This window comes from Aptenodytes patagonicus, chromosome 3 (genome assembly GCF_965638725.1).
Source record: "Aptenodytes patagonicus chromosome 3, bAptPat1.pri.cur, whole genome shotgun sequence".
NCBI lineage: Eukaryota > Metazoa > Chordata > Aves > Sphenisciformes > Spheniscidae > Aptenodytes > Aptenodytes patagonicus.
Window position 1 is genome coordinate 14,820,754 of NC_134951.1, and position 19,683 is coordinate 14,840,436.

The 19,683-nt window shown below is 36.8% G+C and overlaps 1 protein-coding gene across 4 annotated transcripts in view; it reads left to right on the plus strand.

Moving 5' to 3' along the window:
- NBAS (NBAS subunit of NRZ tethering complex) overlaps positions 1–19,683 on the plus strand; it is a 214,384-nt gene that overhangs the window by 16,274 nt on the left and 178,427 nt on the right. For all 4 annotated transcript variants that reach the window (XM_076332759.1, XM_076332760.1, XM_076332757.1 and 1 more), the window contains exons 10-15: positions 8,476–8,614; positions 9,429–9,494; positions 13,069–13,197; positions 16,571–16,634; positions 18,087–18,280; positions 19,363–19,620. In XM_076332759.1, coding sequence (XP_076188874.1) covers positions 8,476–8,614; positions 9,429–9,494; positions 13,069–13,197; positions 16,571–16,634; positions 18,087–18,280; positions 19,363–19,620 — 850 coding nt within the window. The remainder of the gene's footprint in view (positions 1–8,475; positions 8,615–9,428; positions 9,495–13,068; positions 13,198–16,570; positions 16,635–18,086; positions 18,281–19,362; positions 19,621–19,683) is intronic.

Below are 19,683 nucleotides of genomic sequence, written 5' to 3' on the forward strand. Positions count from 1 at the left end.
TGGGAGGATGGGGAAGTCTGATATGTACCTCAAGGGGATTTGGTTTTGGGTGAGAATAGCCAATGATTTGAACTACATGATGTTAATTGCTACATAGTATTATATGCCATATCAATGGTATTACAGTAAGAATCACCCAGGTCATCACCCATCATCATCACCCATCTCTCCTGCCCTGAAAGATTATTATGACAGATGGAGCCCAAAGTCATGGACTAAATGAACCCAACAGGCATTTTAGAGGGATGGCCCATAAACTAAGGGAATGATATCTGTGTGTATATATGAAGAGACAGGAAAAGTGGTGGTGATTAATTGGGATGTATTGGAAAGTGTGGGACCTGGGCATGACATAGATGGTATAGAAGAAGGGGTGGATACTGTCCTGGTTTCGGCTGGGCTAGAGTTAATTTTCTTCCCAGTAGCTGGTACAGTGCTGTGTTTTGCATTTAGGATGAGAATAATGTGATAACACACCGATGTTTTAGCTGTTGCTAAGCAATGTTTATACTAAGTCAAGGACTTTTCAACTTCCCATGCTCTGCCAGCTAGGAGGTGCACAAGAATCTGGGAGGGGGCATAGCCAGGATAGCTGACCCAAACTGGCCAAAGGCGTATTCCATACCTTATGACATCATGCTCAGTATATAAGTTGGGGAGAGTTGGCTGGGGGGCATGGATTGCTGCTCGGGGACTGGCTGGGCATTGGTCAGTGGATGGTGAGTGGTTGCGTCATTTTTTCTTTTTTTTCTTCTTTCCCTGTTTTTTTTGTTTTTCTCTCTCTTGCTCTTTTGCTGTTTTACTTTCCATTACAATTTATTATTATTTCAATTACTAAACTGTTTTTATCACAAACCATGAGTTTTCTCACTTTTGGTCTTCTGATTCTCTTCCCCCATGCCACTGAGGAGGGGCAGGGGAGGGTGAGCAAGCGGCTGTGTGGTGCTTAGTTGCAGAGTGGGGTTAAACCACAACACTGGATTTGGTTGCTGGACTCATTGGCCAGCCCATTTTCCCTAGTGTTCTGACTGGAACTGTCAGGCTTTGGTATTTGGAGTTGTCTCGTGATGTGTTTTCTCTATTAGGAATGTGTTGGGTATGGATACCAGACTTGAAAGATGGACTAATTGACTGCCTGCTCTTGAACCAGATGTACTTGGAATAGGTCCTGGTTAGCCAATTACTTAGGTTAAAAATGTGTGTACTTTTTTTAATATCTACTTGTTATATAGCAAGGTAAACTCAGCAACTTATTTTTCTATTTCTCTTCAGTTGTAGGAACTGAACTTCCTTCTAGATATTTTTCTTCAGTTACATCTACTAGGATTGAATTTGTCAGCATAATATGGTATATCACTGTATTGTTCTAAATGAAAATTAGGCTTGGCTATAGAATATCAGAAGAAATTCACTGTTTAAAAACTTGTTCTCCTTCGATGTTAGGTGAGCTGTCCTATCTATCTTAGGAAAAAAATGGTTATTAATGAGAAGTAATGTTCTTCAAGCATATTATTTTGAGAGATTAATTTTGAGTATGGTTTCTTCTTTCTACCTAGTTCGTATCTAGTAATTCCATATAATTAATACTCAGTATACTAAATCTACAGTTTTGAGGTAATAGGTGCGGGTTATGGGGCTTTGGTAGCGCTGTCAGACCAGACAACAGAACCTACTCATTCTTTCCTTTGATCAGACCATGGTTAATGGTTTTTGACACTTGTTTCCAAAGTTGTCTTTTCTGCTCCTAATATTAGGAAGTAGATTGATTATAACAGTGAGTGTTGCAAAGAATATTGGTTAATATCCAAAGTATGGTCAAATAATTATTCTGACAATTACAATAGATGGATGTGCTTGCTTTTCATTTTTGGTGCATTTCTGAGCAAATGATGTCAGAACTGTTAAACTCTTATAATGGATGAACCCATTAACAAGAAAATACGTAGAAAATCAGCTGGTGTAGTTGTCAATCAAATAGTATGGATGTTGCGTTGTGTGTGCTAATGACAATTTATTGCCACAGAGGTTTAAAAGAGGAGGGGGGGAAAAAAAGGCAAAAATTTCAAGTTTTGTTTTCCTTCTTTCCTCCCACCTCCAAGAGAAGTTATAGCTTTGATTTTCCTACTATTCTTAAAGATCTTAGGTTAACTTTTTTAAAACTTGCTCTTTTACTTCACACTAATATCAGGAGACAATGCTGGTTTTGTGCTTAGAACAGTTTATTCAGAATATTAGTAATTAAAGGTATTTTTTATGGAAGCTTATGGCTGGCATAATTTTTGTTGTTGTCTGTATTGCATATTTTCTAGGAGAGAAAAGCTCTTTCCTTACATGAAAAGATGTGGTTATATCTGCTGCTGAAGTAGTAAGGTTGTGTATTGTGTGCGGCATACACATTCAGGAATTTACTTGTTTTTACCATGAAATATTATGACTCCTTCCATGAAAAGAAGAATATTCAGGTGGACTCCCCTGTGATCGTAGTATCTCCTGCTATGTGCAGTCAGTTGACTTGCTTAGTGAAGTTGAAAAATTGATACTTAAAAGAATGCACGATTAGATGGAATAGATGGAAAGCAGAAAGAACCGATGTTGTGCCCTTCATGTAGGCAAGTCTTTTCTGTTTTGAATTTACTCTGTGGTAGAAAACTTCTAAATTTGACATAAGAGAACTAAATTCATGAGAAGTCTCTTGCTGAAATTGTCTTGTTATCCAAAAAAACCCCAGAAGGAGTTGAAGGGAGGCAGTTTTCTTAAATTGTGCATTAAAAAAAACTGTAGATACATATGAACACTTCAAAGTTTTCTTTTTTTAATAATGTGAACCTTGATCACTTAACATAAGTTCAACTTTGTCACTTTGTGCTTTCTTGCATTTCATTTAGTTTCAGATGGTGAAGTTGTATTGGTCTATTTCCACTGCTTGTAAGCCTTGACTTATTGCACTCTATATTGCTATGTATTTGCTCATTACCTATTACAGTGCAATTAAATAGTGCTTAAGAACTTAATACGCTTCATTTTTTCAACTAGATATATGACAATTGTAAAGAGAATATTTCAGTAGGGAATGTATCTCAATCTGTAGGAAAACTTGAAACAACAGCTTTGGGAAAAAGTCTAATAATGAGTTTCACTGCTGTTGAAAAGTGTTATATACCTTAATTTAGATGCCTAATGCTGGTGTTCTCATGTGATCCAGCCTTCATCTGTGAGGGAATTTATGGTGCACTTTAGTTGACGAAACTTAAATGTCTGCTTCAGTGTGAGGTCTCTGTAGGCTCTAATGGAAGGTTCAACACCTTGCTTATTTTGAGTGCCATACTCTGGAGCTGAATGTCTTACTTCAGGGTTATCTGCAATTGCTACAGAAAATGTTTGATATGAGAGCCTAAAATGTAGGATGGCTGTAGGAGATGAAGGGTTTTAGGTTCAGTTGAAATTTGCTTGTTGTACCAAAATTGATGAGTGAAGAATTGCATGGAAGTCTCAAGTTTTTCTTGGATGCCTCATTTGAACTTGCTGTTCTTGAGACTGTTATTATACTAGTTATCTTCAGCCCAACTGTGTAGAAACCTTTGAAATAGAGTACAGTTGAGGTACTGCAGGGACAGCTGCTTTTTTGAGACTGGAGTAACCTCTGGACATCATCTAATCCATTCCCCTTCACAGCAGGGTCAACTAGAGCAGGTTGCTTGGAGCCATGTCCCTGCAGTCCAAGACCTGCACATCTCTATCCTCCCTTAGGAGCATGGTCTGAGTCAAGGCCTCTGATGTTCTGGGGTAGCTGCTCCAGTGAGTGCTGGGGATGGAGCCTGGTGGTGCATGACTGCAGTTGCTGAGAACATGTACAGAGAGAGTTTTCGGCCATTGTTTTCTGCAAACTGCTGCACAAAATGCTGTATCTGTTGGCTGTGCTCTGGGCCTGGCACTTACATAGATCTTTTTCTAGGACTTGTTGAAAGGGTTCCTGACTCTTAGTAATCAGGAGTTAGCTGGAACAAAAGCTCAAAGCACCCTTTGATCAGGAACAGCTGGCAGACCTTGTTAAAAGCTTCTAGAGCTTGCTAGCTAGCTCTTCCTGGCAATGGCAGGCATCGTGAAATTCCTCGAAGGCTTCCCAGGGCTCCTCTGATGATCCCAGAAGCATATAGAAGATTAAGAGGATCTAGAAATGGAGCCCAGAAACTGCTGCACGAACTGCTGCATCCTAGCTGTGCTCTGTGTAGAAAACACATGCAAGAATAAAAATTATTTAAGATTTTAACTTTTTAAGTACTAAAGGATGTTGCATTGATCTTGGTGTCCATAACAGCATGATAGACAAAACTTTCCCTTCTAGGGAGTTACCATTAAGTGTCATATATTAAGTTAATGTTGCTTTGTGACCCATCTGGAGTGGCATAAAACTACAGCTGATACGGTGTGATTTAAGAACCCAAGTGTTTAGCCAGGAAAAGTAGTTTTTCACATTACTGGGACAAAAAAAGTTGTTGGCATGGTATCTTCTTCTTCAGACTGAGGCTAACTTAAAAAAAAAAAAAATAGTAAACAGGAAAAAACCCTCTCCTGTTGCTGTTCCCAGTCTGTCTGTCAACTTGTTATTTTGGAGTCATCTCCTGTCTAGTCCTGAAAAAATAATTGGTAAACAAGGCCAGATCTTTGCGGAGGCTCTCAGGAGTACCTTTCATTTTCTTTTGATGCCAGTTGTGTTATTCATCTTAATAGTTTCTGTCCCTGCTGTTGCATTTTGCTCTCTGAAAAGCTTTTTAAAATTTTAAGTACATGCTGCCATGATGAATTTCTCTGCAGTCTTGGGAGAAGGCTTTTTGTCTTCAGGTTGTGTGTGTGTGTCTAAACTGATATGACATCTTCATTCTAACTGTCATTGAGTTTCATTTTTCCTAAAAGGTACTTCTGACTTATAAATATGTTGCACTGTATGTCACAGTTTGTCCAAAATTTCTTTGAAAAGGTTTATCTTGATGGAGTTTTTGAGAGCTCGTTCAGGCAGTTTTGGAGCTACTGCTGTCACTGTTGTTGACAATTCTTCTCTTGGTCTTTGTGCTACTATTTGTCTCTTCGTCATCTCTGGCACAGTGCGGTCAATTGTAATTGAGTTCTAGGCACTGCTGCTGTGCTGTAATCTTTAATTCAGTGGCATTTTGCAATGGAAGCTGGAGCTTATGGAAGAATTTAGGTGCCTATGGACGGACAAGACAATAGGTAAATTGATCTTCCAGGCGATTATGCCCGCTGTCACTTGGTTATTAGGAATTGACAGCTGTGTTGTAGCGATTTCATGAAGTTCTTGTTTATTGATTTTTAATTTTAATTTTTTGTAACGCTTTCCTCATGGTCAGGCTGTGAAAGACACACGTGAAACTTGCCTTCTGTGCTAAAAAAAAGTTAGGAAATTCATCACTTCATGCGTAATGATTGACCTTGCCAACATTTTTCAAAGTTTTAAGATGTGGTTTCATGTTCACTGATATTAGACTGTGTGCTCAGATGTGAGTACCCTAACATGTTTGTTCTTGACTAGCTAAAATGGACATAAACTGCATCATGTACACAACAGGGTAGATAAGTATTTTGCTCTAAAACCTATTTGAACTGTTAGAAGGAATTTCATGTGGTGTGCTATGTCTCTGCTGAAAGTTCATTTCTTTGGTAGAGATATTTGCTACAAGATATTTGAAAACTTGCTACTTCCTTGTTTTTAAGTGAAGTTCCTCAGAAGAACTATGTAGCATGTCTAAAAGATGGCTTTGGTATGAGCTGGGGGCAGCTCTTATGTTCTTCGATAAGTGGCAGTGTGTCAGGCTTCTCCAATAGAACAATCGTAGGCAGAGGAAAGTTGCAGAACGGAAACATCAGGGAGAAGAAAAATAAAAAATATGCAGAAGGGAAACAAACAAATGGATTATTAAGTGTATGACATTTAATCTGTGAAATTTTTCTCTTCCCAAGTGCACTTTTCCCCAGTAATCAGCATAAAATTTGGTATTAAAATGTTTTGTGTTGCTCTGAGAACTGTGTTTATTGGTGGCTGTATCTCATGTGTTATTGTTTTCCGTGTTCCTGAAGGATTGATGTTCTTCTCTCCAAGCCTTCCTCAGTTTAAGTCACTTTCTTCGTGAAAGAATAACAAACTGTTCAAGTAGTTTCTAGTATTTGTTGATGTCCCAAAGTTGAATGAAATTAATCTTGCTACGTTGTCCTGCTCATTGCTTCTGGTTTCCTCAGTTGCTTGAGTATGATATTCTGGTTTTCAGTGTCTACCTTTCCATTACTGTTATTTTTAACCAACCTCTATAGTCTTTGAGAGTTCTGGTACCAGAGACATCCTTAGATCAAGCTCGTGCTTAGTATGACTTGCAGAACAAAGTAGTTACTAGTATTTTGTGTTAAAGTGGTAAGTTGGTAACTTGGTAAGTTCCTCTGAGTTCCTGTCCAAATGTTTACTTGAGAGCTGTCCAACCAGTTAACCAGAATGAACAACCAGTATCAAAACCAAACAGGTGGTGTTGACTGGAAACTGTTAAAATGTAAAGCAACTTGGGTTCATTTAAGATGTGAAGTTTGTCGCATAAAAGGCTTAATGCAGTCTTATATTACTAGCTTGTTCAGAAAAGAGGTATGCACTGTAGGAGTTCTTGGTATTTTAACACTGGGATTGCTGTGCTCACTGAGCAACAGTCCTATTCTCTGTTTAACAAGTAATATTTATGGTGATGTTTCTTCTGCGATTGACATAATGCTGACATACAGTCCCCTTGCTGCTCTGTCTGTGTTGGAGTTCTCTCACCGATTGTCTAATATCATGCTTTGCTAATTGTTGTCATCTTGATAACCCAATTGCTTTGCTAAGTATCTACAGGAAAGCTATGATAGGTGAATTTTATGTCTGCTTTTTTTTATGTTACTGCTACAAAAAATGTATGCTAATTACTCAAGAAGTACGTTTGCTTCCACATGCTATTCAGGTTAACAGTTTTAAGGAGACTGAATTACGATCTGCCCTACTCATGCTAGATTTCCTTGACTCTGACAGGAATCTGTTTGTTCCTTAAATGATAACATGGTTTCTTCTTGGCATGCTACAGCAAGAAACCACTGCGTCATGGATGCTCAGTGAGAAACTTTACATATTCTAAAGTTGAACAACACCTCCTTAAGGGAGAAGTAATTCCTCATAGCTGTGCTATGCTTTACTTTCTGATCGTAAGAACAATGCAAAATTACTGATTTTCTTGTTAATTATTACGGTAGACTGAGAGTCTCCTATTGCGGTTTTTGTGGAAAATGGTGAAAGTGATTTCTGTTTTGCTGTCTCAGGCAACCCTTTACACCACAAAATAACTAAAACTCTTAAGAACCTTAACAGGCTGTAAGCATCCATGGTAGAAGTCATCTTGCTGTATGTTTGTGAATAGCATGAGACCTGGGAATGTTAAATAAGTTTTACTGACCTCTTACAGAGGACTAAATGTGGAAGGAAATTTTTTTTTTCCTCTCCTCCCCTCCTCCCCCCCCCGCCTCTTTTTTCATTCAGTTGACTCTCGCACAAAATGTTTTGAAATACACTCAAATCACAGCTGAGAGCTATATGAATGCCAGCCACTAGGTGGTAGAGAATTTCAAGAGTAATGCAGACTTTGCAAATTGATAAAGGAGTGTTCTCAGGGCTGAATTTCTGGCTTTTCCAGTCTGTGCCTTTTTTGCAGATACTTTACTTTTTGATGGGTTGTTCACTAAAATGATGCTTCCAAACAAGTTTAGACATCTGTTCTCAAAGTTTTCGTCACAGTAATCATCAGTTAAATATAAAACTGCTTGTTAATAAGGTGAAAAGACTTCAAGGGAAAATACTTCGATACATTTTAGTGGTAATCTGCAATAACTGTAAAAATTCAAGAACTCAAAGTTCTTAAAATGTCATCTACTGTGTGTAATGAAATTATTGCATGCACATTTATAATTGGTAAGTGGCTTTAGAAAACAAAATTGAAAAACCTTGATGCATTCGGTTTCTCAATAAAAGTGAAGTAGCTGTTTTGTACCACATCTGAATAGATGGAAACCTAGTACTTCAACAGAATGACCAGAACTTTTCATAAGCTTAAGCTTATGAAATTGTTATCATTCTCTGAGGGTACGGGAGAAACTCAAATTGTAGCCAGACCTATTTTCTTTTAAATGTTGGGAATTATGCCTTATTTGGAAGGCTAGAGATGAGAATGGATAGGGATAAATGCCACAAATAACAAGTGTTACTTAAGTAATGTTTAAGTCTTTTTGTCTGTGAATAAACACTCTGAAGTTTAAAGCTTATTGGGGCTGTTAGGAATCTTAATATATTTAATCTTTTTGTTACTGCAAGCAAACTGCTATTGTTCTGACTTAAGACAATTAAAAAAAAAAATATGTGGCAGTGTATGAAACCATAATATGCCTTTATATATTTTACAGACTTCTACTTGTAGGAGGCTGTGAAACAGATGAAGATGGAGTATCTAAAGCAACTGTTTGTGGGATATCTGCTTGGAGAATTCTGTCAGGCTCTCCCCATTATAAACAGGTCACTAGTTATGAAGATGACATTAGAATAGTAAGTATGTTTCCTCATTTCATTGGATGAATATTGTCACTGGCAGAATTATGTAACTGGAAGTTCAATATGAATTTCTTTTTGAAAGAAGAATTTAATGCAGTGTTTTGCTATTTTGTAAGCTATGATGTGAGCTTCTAGTAAGTTATCTCTTTCTCCCTCAGTATCTGTCTATTTTTGCTTTTTCTGTAGTATGATTTGAACTTTTAAGTTCTTGATTATCACTTGTGTTTAAAAAAAAAAAAAAAGAACAAACCCCAAAACAATGAGAAACAACAACAAAAATGTAGTGTGGAAATATACAAACTCCTTAGTTGTGTACTGTGATACGTTACCTGTCTTTGGAAAAATTTCAGTTATTTTTGTCTTTTTATTACTTCATAACAAAAGGCAGCACACCTGAAATAAATGTTTCAGTTTAAGTCTGACTCTTGATTTCTTTTGCTTCTAGTAGAAGTAAATGTTTGATTTGGTAACAACTACAGTGTGGATAAACTGAAACCAATTTATAGTATACTAGGATAAATTCCAGTATTTACTCTTCTATAGGTATTGCTTAGTGTTAAAAGCGAGTTGTTAATTTCATTGCAAATGGGTAGTGCTTTTCTGTGGCATGATACATACCTAATGAAATGGGCAAAGTTATACAAATTGTGTTTTATTATCCTTGCATTATTTTAAAATAGGCAGTCTTAGGGAAATTTAAAGAATCCTGCAGAGTTGTTTTAGTACTTTAGATATGACTTAGTTTTTGGTGCATAAAACAATGTGTGAGATTTGTCTTTCATTGTGTGATATGTTTCTGTTCTTACAGGCACAGAGAAGAGGATTATTAAAGATTATGAATATAAGATTTTACAGTAGGCGGGGAACAGAACAGGTATTAAGGTCTAGGTCTACCTCAGAAATGTATTTTACTAACATAATTGTCCATTAATGACTGCCTGAGAGACTGATTGAAAGTAGTTTTTAATTTATGCAACTTAAGAATTAACATTGCTATGAAACTTATCAAAAATAATAAGCTTTTAGCATTAAATGGAATAGCTTGCCATTTATTCAGCTTTTTTAAAAATCCAATTAGTTCATCTTCTGAAGCTTGAATCTTGGGTTTTCAGCATACTGACAGGAACAGGTCTAGAGATGTAGAGTTCAATATTAAATGTAAACTCTTATTCAAAAAGGAACGTATAAAAAGCCACCTAATTATTTGTTAATGAATGTAATGATCATAGCATGTTAGGTGTGTGTTATATTCTACAAGAAGAGAGTAGATTGTGATGATGTTTCTCAAGTATACACCCGAGAGAGAAGTAAGAGGAACTCCAAACCCCAGCCTTCTGCACTACCCCACTCCCACTAGAAAACAAACAAAAACCCCATCACCTTACAGCCCAAAATTTTCATACAATGTGGAGAAGAAAAAATTAATGGATTCAAACTAATCATTCATGGCTTAAATAGGGCAGACACAAAGACTTGATTTTTAGAATCTGTTATGAGATACCATGGAAACATTTTGCTAAGTAGCTTCAAGGGTTTGTTATGGGTCAAACTTCTACTACCAGGACACATGCAAACCTAATGAAACTGCTGATCAGAATCTACTTGTTCTTAAAAAACACTGGGAATGGGTCTTGTATTCACCTCTCCCATGAATGAGTGCGTGTTAAATCTTGACTGTCATGCTGAGGTGTAGGTGTGTGCTTTCTATATTTCTAAGGCTTGGCACACAGTGCTTGTGGCTTGCTTCTACATGCCTTAGGAGCCACCCATGCAGTACTACACCACCTTCTCCTACCTCTTGTCTACTAGTTGTGTGTAGCCTTTGTTTGATTCCTTTTTTATCCCCTTTTCCCTCTTTGTAAAAAAATTTTCCCTTCTTTTGCTTTCCAAAGAAAGAATAGTAAAGAAGCTGTCTACCACCCTCACTGTGTTCTCCTGAGAGGAAAAAGGCCTGGTCTGAAGTTATATGGACTTTGGAAATGACCTTAATAGATTTTTGGGATGTTTAGGTGACTGGTTAAAAGAAGAAATTGCATGCTTGATTGGAAGAGGAAAACAAATCTTTCTGAATCTTTCTCAAGGGTGGAATGGGGAGAGATTTTATTTCCTTCACTGAAAATATAAAAGAGAAGGCTGAAGAAAACTTTTTTACTGGAAGGCTAGCACTGAGTGTAGCTGTACTAAACTTCAATGTCATTGCACTTGCCAGTACTAAATTTACAAAGAAAAGCAGAGATAGTTACTCATCCTTGAATGTTTTAATCCGATTTCAGAGATTATGGTTTAAATATGTGAGGTATAGTTTACATTCGTAGTGGGAAATTGGCAACAGTGTTAAGGTATGACAGACACAGCAGCTAGAGAACTTGTATATTAGAACTAGCTATATTGGGATTTGATTCTTAGTGTTGCTAACTTAAATGATAATTATAAAATGTGAAGTGCCAACCTGCTGAGGTTTTCAGTATCTTTTTCTGCAGTTCCCTTAAATTGACAAGCTGTTTACTGAGGCAGCATTGTCTGCTTTGCCAAAGGACTGATTAATCTCTACAGATAACAGCGCTCGGGTGGTAAATTTGAATGTGGCCAGAATTATTACTGACTACTGAGTAAATGTTTAACCCTTGTTAAGATCTGTGATGTATACCACTGACCATTTATCTTAATGGGTTATATGTTTTAGCTATACGTTTCTAAGTCCTTTAACAGTCTTTTGTTCTTTGTCCTCTGTGCATGCAACTTGATTTGTAAAGTGAGAATTGCCATTAGTAGGCATTTACAATTCCTTAGCAAACTACAGTAGAAATTGCAGTACTCTAGCTGCTTCTCTATCAGAGAATACTTAGGAATTATTTATATTAGAAAAAATTCATAATTAGTTAAAAAAAACCTTAATAATGCTCTCCTTTTCAATTAAAAACATGCTTTAAGCTTGGGTTTAAGCAGTCCTCTCAATAGCTGCAAACCACTGTACAACAGTGAGCAGATGACTTGATCATTGTTGTTTCTGTGGCATAGCTAGAACTTAGAACAGCCTAAGAAATAAAAGAGAAATAATAAAAAACCTAACAAACAAACCCTAAAAGAATATTGTTATCTTCAAATGATACCTACCACAAATGTGCTGTAGAAACTCCATTAAAACTTCTTAATCATATGGATGTCTAGTAACTTTTGTACTTCATTTATGTTGGGGTGTTTTCCAAGAGGGGAGGCACTGCTTAAAAATTGATTAGCTGCAGACTTGGACAGTTCTAACATTATTGTAGTATGAATCTTTATTAGGAAGTTTTTAAAAGCGAACTGCACTAACAAAATGGGATTTTATAAACAATATAAATTTTGGGAATCTACATCCTGCTGTCTTTCAGTGAAGACTAGACTCTCTGAGAACCTAATGATCTTTCTGAAAACATGGAAGTTGTGCTGGGGGCGGGGGGAATAAATATAAATTGTATTTTTAGAAATTGTTATGCATTGCCAGTGGCACTAAGTTTGACTTCAAAATTTGAGTGTATATTTGGAGTCTCCTGTCTCATGGAAATAGTGTATCGATCCAGTTGTAATTGTGTGGGAGTTCATGAATCCTTAAGGAAATATTTTGTTTGAAGTACATTTTGCCTCTTAAGATATCCAGAGCTGAAGGAAAACTTAATCCAGGAGAATTTTTGTAGCCTTGATGAAGTTTACTTACAGATGTTGAATTCATCTGTATGGAATTAATCTGATGTTTGCTATATTGCTGCTTAGTCTTTTGTTGCCCAAGAGATTCTTGAATTAAGATTCAGTGTCCTGAAATGAACAATGTGCTCCTCCAAGATATCTTCATCTGTGTATCTCTTGTACCCCCCCCCTTTTTTTTTTTTTAATTGTAATAATGCTCAAAAAGTTTGCTCCTGGGGAGGAAGAGCTGTACTAAGCTGTGTTTGCGTAACGATCTTCCTTGGGTGGACCTGAGAGACAGGACAGTAGAAAACTGAGGTTGCCAAATGTTTCCTCTGAACAGATGATTTGAGAACAGCCTGCAATTTTTCCTCCAAGTAGCTCCGCATTGATTTCTGCGGCCTTCTCCTAGGAATGCCACACTTTCAGATTTTATTTGCTGTATGACAATGTGATACAGAAATTGACATTCCTAAAGATTTGTTAGTGTTGTGGTAGTGTGCTTTATACAGGTTGCTTTTACTCTTCCATGCCACAATTGATACTTTACAGTTATTCTGACTTCTAGCATAGTGGTGTGGTGTGTTTGGTTTTTTTTTTTTTTTTTTTAAAATTTAAAGCATGTTAAATTTTCTGGGTAGAAGATTGTACAATTTTTTTTCCTAAAATAGAAAAAGTAGTTTGGGCTTTTTGGGGAGGTCTTTTTGGTATGCCTTGTTGTATGTGGGGATTTTTTTGTTTGTTTATCTGTTTTTTTTTTACTTTGCTGACATAATGTTTGGCAGGATGGAGTTTTCAAGATGAATCTTTCTCCTGATGGAGCTCTTCTGGCAGCTATTCATTTCTCAGGAAAACTGACAATCTGGTCTATTCCATCTCTCAGACAACAAGGAGAATGGGACCAAACTGATCAGGTAAGAAGGATGTAGATGTTTAGAAATTTGCAGTATATGTTTTAATCCTCTGGAGGTATGTTTTCCTAGGAGATGAGAGTAGTTCAGATTACTGTGGTTTAGCTACGTACTGTTTTTCCAGTCAACTCCATATTTTTCAAGAGCCCTATATTTACTTTTACGATAGTCTTTCTGTGTTTTAACTATAACCCTTAAACTTTAAAAATTAAGAAAAAGAACCGGTTGTGTTGGAATTTTTCATGAGGCATTTTGATGCCAAGTGGGTAACACTGGTAGAGGTAGACTGAAATGCTATTTTTAAAATATAAGTGGAGGCCAACACAGGTAACTTTGTTTGAATGGTTGAAATGAAATTCTGCTGGATGTCTAATGTGCTCTTCTAGTTCTCCCTCAAAATTTACCTTACCTTCTGCCAGGTAACACTCCAGAATAGTTTGTTTATCAGATTGGTATTAGTAAGTCACATGCTTTCTACAGGAATTGTTTGCAAACCTGAGTAGGGGAAATTAAGTTAAGAATTGCCCAGACACTGGCAAACTTTTACATGACTAGTGTGAATTTAAACACTGGGAATTGAAAACTAATTAGTTTTCAAAGAAAATTCCAAATAACTAATACACTCTCTGGGTAAGGATAGCACTTTATTTTAATGAGAAAAATATATCCATTTTGAAAAGTGACAAATCTGAAATGATGCACGCTAGTTTGTGAAGTATTCTGGTTTTACTCCCATTAATTTCTTGACTAATAGGTATGGAAAGGCTTTTCACTTGAAGTACCATGTGTTATGTTCTAAACTTACAAGACATGAACTGACATGAATTCCAAACAGGGTAACCAGTCAAATGGAGTCTTTGGTCACTAGACATAGGTGGCACTAATTACCACCAATATTTCCTACACAGTATTGATCTCGGATGGTTTTATTGTACATAAGTGTGTTTCTCGTTAGAAAATTATTGTAGGATGAAACATTTGCTGCTTAGTAGTAAACAGTTATGTTTTAGTGCATGTGCTGATTAATAAATTTGCATGTTATCATGAAATATTTGCAGTTTCTGATTCTTCTCTGTAATTTCCTTTTGCATGGTAAATCTTTGTACAGTGTATTGATTCCTTTAGAAATTCCAATATGAAAATATTTCCTCCAGTTTTTGTAGAATGTTTTAAATTCTTCAATTTTATGTATTCATATGAAACACAGGCAGCTTCCCCCCCCACTATATTGAATTTCTCCTCAGTCTATGTATTGCACAATAGGCAGCGTAAGGTCCACAACAAAACACTTCCTGACATTACATATAGGCATAGATTTCTATAATGAGGAAGAGGACAAAATGAAGGCAGACGTCTTCCTTTGGGTATCATAATGACAGTGAGGTTAAATGAATGTTTTCTGGAAAAATTACAGAAAAAAGATAGGCCAAAAACTTTGATTATGGGAAAGACAAGTCAATAAATACCTGTAGAGATAATGGTACGTTGCCATCCTGAACACCACTGGTGTGCTGTTACCTTTTTGTTCTGACTGCAAGGCTTAGAAATATGGCTGTGTTGTTGTGTAGTGTAAGTTTTTGTTCTTGCAGGTAGGCAGTCAGATCTGGTTAGGCTGTATTGACTGTGAAATTGTACTGCGTCTGGCAGGGAGGGATGGAGTTTGCTTTCTTCACAGCAGCCCGTATGATGCTAGGTTTTTGGATTTGTGACCAAAACAGTGTTGATGACACCTCAGTGTTTTAGCTATTGCTCAACAGTGCTTATACAGCTTCAAGGCCGCCTCTGTTTCTCACTGTCTTCCCTCAATGAGTAGTTCGGGGGTGTGCAACAGCCTGGGAGGGGACACAGCCTGGACAGCTGACCCCAGCTGACCAAAGGGATTTTCCATGCAATGTATCGTCATGCTCAGCAATAAAAATGGAGCAGGGGGAGGTTTTGGGTAGGTAGGCATGGCTCAGAGGCTGGGTGGGCATTGGTCTGCTTGTGGGAGGTGGTGAAGGATTGCTTTTGCATCACTTGTTCTCCTTTTTTTTTTTATTTGACTTTGCTTATTAAACTATCTTTGTCTTGACCCACGATTGTTCTTGCTTTTGCTCTTCCTGCGCTCTCCCCTGTCCCACTAGGGAGGGGAATTAGCAAGTGGCTGTGTGGTGCTTAGCTGCTGGCTGGGGTCAAACCATCACAGAAATGTAGTTCCAAGCTTATTTAGGAAAGTACTTTTGAAAAACAAACAAAAAATCCACTCCAGTGTTGGCAAAAGTGTTGTGTGTGTATGTATGCATACCTATCTATATCTATCTCCATACATATCTATATTTTTAACATACACTTCAGATTTTTGTGAGAATACAGATTTTGCTCAATGTTTACAGTGAATTTTTTTTTTCCTTTGTTTTTAGCGATAATATGTATTCTGAAGCAGTTTTCAGGACTATCATTTAGTGAGGGTGATATAAAGGAGTATTACAGTACTTGACTGTTTTCAGAATGATTTTTATAGGTGAAATTGGTGTCTGAGTATAATGGATATTTTCATAATGTGTGCAATTCCTACTTAATTGTCTCCCAAACGTATTTGTTAAGTTAAAGTGGCCTCATGTTTACTTTTAATTAGTAGACCCCTCTCTTTCTACTAAAAAATTAAGCCTGAAAATCACCTTTTGGATGACCCAAAACTGCTTCGGTTGTCTGAGCTGTATAATCTACCTGCAGCTGGGGGTAGGATTACTGTCATCTAGGTTTGTGTAGTTCCTGTGTATTCTAACGTTACTAAATAAAGTTTAAAAAAACAACACAGCAACAGCTTACTAATTCTAAATGCTGCAGTGCGTCGTTAAATGATGCTGGTTCCCTTGCTGCACTAGTCTTGAAAGGGGCTTTCTGGTTATTTTCATAAATACGGTAAATGCATATAGCACTGTTCTAGGCTGGTGCTCAGGATCACTGCACAGAGCAACCAGGAGGACTATTTTGGAGATTCTTCTTCTTCTATATGCTTGCAGTCCTGTGTATAGACATGAAAAACAAATGCTTGGTGGGATTCTGAGTGCTGGAGGGCCTTCATTTCAGAAATCTGTTTAATGCTGACTAGGCCAGGTCTGATGGTATTTTTGTTTTCTAATACAGTGTTTTAGGAATCCATCAGTCTATTTTGCTTTGTTTTTGTTCTGATTTAACTGTTTAGAGAAGAATACAATGACACTACAGCAGCTTTATGTTTTATGTTCAGGAAAAGTTTTAATTTATGTGTGAGCATTTTCATTGAAAAATGAGTGGGTCAACAATAGAGTAAATACACAGATTGTCTGTGTTACAAAGACTTACTTGAATGTAATCTTTTTTTTTTTTTTTTCCCTCTTGCCCTATTTTTTCTTAGCCAGGTTATGATGAGATCAACCCAGACTGGAGACTCTCTAGTGAAAAAAGAAAGAAAATAAAAGGTATGTGGTTCAGTTAGATCATTATTTTATACCACTCTGTAGTTAAAAGGATTTACATAAATTTACAACGATCTGAAATGGCTTAATTAAATCTCAATTAGAATAGTGGCCAAAATTGTACGTATGATTTGAATTTGTAGCATGGCATAGCTAAATGAGTGTCACAATAGTGTGGGGTGTGGTGGTTTTTGTTTTTTTTTAAATCCTCTCTTAAGAATTCTTTTGTAGCCATAACCATAAATAAGGGGATATTTCAGTTAGTACAGGACTTCATTTATTATTAAGCATGCGATTATGACTCTGTGGAATGCTGAATATTCAGCAGACGTCTCAGCTTGTATCAGAAGCCACTGCATCAAAATATCATAGGTAACACGTTATTAGAGTTCACAGTCTAAAAAACTGAACTTAACTTTTCTTTCTGTGAATGTCTAATAAATACTGAAAGCTAACGTACTTTAAAGAGATCAGTTTAAAATTCTGAAACAAAAGGGCTTTGTTTCCTCCGACTGGTTTTGCCTCAAGTCAGTCTCTCTATTCTTTACCCAAAATTCAGGCCACTGCGTGCAGCCATTTATCACTTGGTTATTGCATGGCTCTTCCAAGAGTGCAGAGATCAATAGCTGTTCCATGATCCGTTCACTGCTGCTTGTATACGTCTATATTATTAAAAAAAAATCCTCTGTGTCTTTAGACTATTTTTCTTGGTGATTCTGTCTTTGGGTTAACACATCTGACCTTCATAGGTGCTAACTAAGCACTGAAGTGGCAGAAAAGTGATAAGTTGATCTGTTTCTCAGTGCTGTTTGGGGAAAGGTGGTTTTCATCAGAGAAGTGGGAAATGACAGTGTAGTGAACAAATTGAGCTGACTCTGGTGAACATTTTGTCCCAGCATCCAGTTACCATAATCAAAATAATCTGAGAAATGACACAGCTTTCATCTTCAGTTGTGTTGACTTTTTTTTTTTGTTTAATCTTAACAACCTCATCTTGTAGGCTGTTTCAAGAAGCCTTATTCATGGTTGTCATTTGTGCTCAAAAGCAGTGTAGCCTTTTCTGATTTTCACCAGTATTATGTTTGTAGCCAGGGAGACTTGCTTAAGGATGGCCTGGGAAGTATTGAAGCAGATCTGTATCAAATACCTAAAACTTGTCATGTTTTGTGCAAATAAATCTGTTTACTATGAATTCTTTTACCAAATAATATTAAAAAATATTAAGTCCAAAAGTGTTTTTCCCCTCAGCAGCTTTAGTTAATGCAGAACTGATTCAGTAAAATAAAATTGATCTAAAATACAAACTTAGTGAACCAAGGATGCATATACAATAATAAATGTTTGTTAAATTGGGCCATCAGATGAAATCTCTTAATAATTGAGGTCACTTCTGTTCTTATCTGGTGTTTAAAGTTATCTTTCTTTGTATGGCACTTTCTTATTTATTTATTTTAGATAAAGAATCCTATTACCCATTGATAGATGTAAATTGGTGGGCAGATAATTCTGTCATCCTGGCTCGCTGCTCTGGTGCATTGACTGTGTCATCAGTCAAGACGTTAAGAAACTTGCTGGGAAAGTCATGTGAATGGTTTGAGAGTTCTCCTCAGGTCACTTCAGCTCACGATGGAGGATTTCTAAGTCTGGAGGTGAGAAATGTGCACAGGCAGATATCTTTTTGGAATGCAATAGAAACAGTTTGCTTTTCTATATGTAATCCTAAGGGTGTTATGTGCGTGTGTGATATGGTTTAAAAAAATATGAATTACTAACAGGAAAAGCGATTCTTTTTCCTTATCTCTAGGTAGGTATTGTAGGGAAATTCAGAACTTGCTGCAATTCAACTGTCTTAATAAAAACTTAATTGTCAAATAACTTCTAGAGAGCAGATGAGAAACTCCTAGAAGGCTGAGTCTTAATGAGAGGAATCTTGCTGCAGGAAACAGTTTTGTGTCAACAGTTTTCACTGCTTTGTATGTTAGTGTATTTGAAGAATACTGCAAGCATCCCTCTCCCATTTTGAAACAGATGCCTCTTACAGAGGGAGTGTTTTTAAGAGAAATGAGGAACGCATTTAAATTAAGACCAAGCCGTGTAAGAGATCTATTTTTGTTCATCTTTAGTAGGATTCCAGGAAGGAGTAGAACATAATTTTGGTTAAGAAGTTAACCAGGAATTTTCTTTGAAATGAAGAAAATAACTATTTTGTAAGGCTTACACTGAAATAGGTCTTAAATATCTTAAACAAAAGTTTAAAATAATATTTATCAGAATATCTCAATAGGTACCAAAGCTTGCATGTATGTTTTTGGAATGATTCTATGATTCTGAAAATCAGATACAGCCAGTGACCGGCATACAGAAAACCTTGCTTTGGATAGCTAAGAGTTGAAAACATTGCTGTACACTGCAGTAAGCTATATAACAGTGTACTAAGATGTCTCCATAGTTCTGTGTTGTCCAGGGTAGGTAGGACACTACTACAAACCTTCACCCTTGCTTCAGTAGGTAAGGGATGAAGCCTCAGATCTAGGAGACAGACCCGGTCAGGGTTTGTGGAATATATTAAACAAGCAGAGAAATAAAGGGTTGAAAGGAGAAGGGGAGGAAGGATGTTGATTCTGAAATTTGAAGTACTGGAAGTGGAGATCTACTCAATTCTCACCAAACTAGTTGAGATGTAGTAGGTGGATGCTTCATATTCTACCTTTAAGAATTGTTTTCTGTGCAGTGTGAGATAAAACTCGTTCCAAAAAGATTACGCTTGGAGAGCAGGTCTGGTGATGAAGATGAGGGAGAAGATGACTCTGACTCGGATGATGAAACTTCTGCTAAGGACAGATACTTCAGTTACCTAAAACAAGGCCTGTACTTTGTGACAGAAATGGAACGATTTGCTCCTCCACGGAAACGTCCACGTACTATTACAAAGAATTTCCGCCTTGTCAGTTTGAGATCCACGACTCCAGAGGAACTGTACCAGAGAAAAGTAAGTATAGAAGGAAAGGTCATATCTCTCATAATCAGCTTTATTTGGAAAGAACTTCTTATT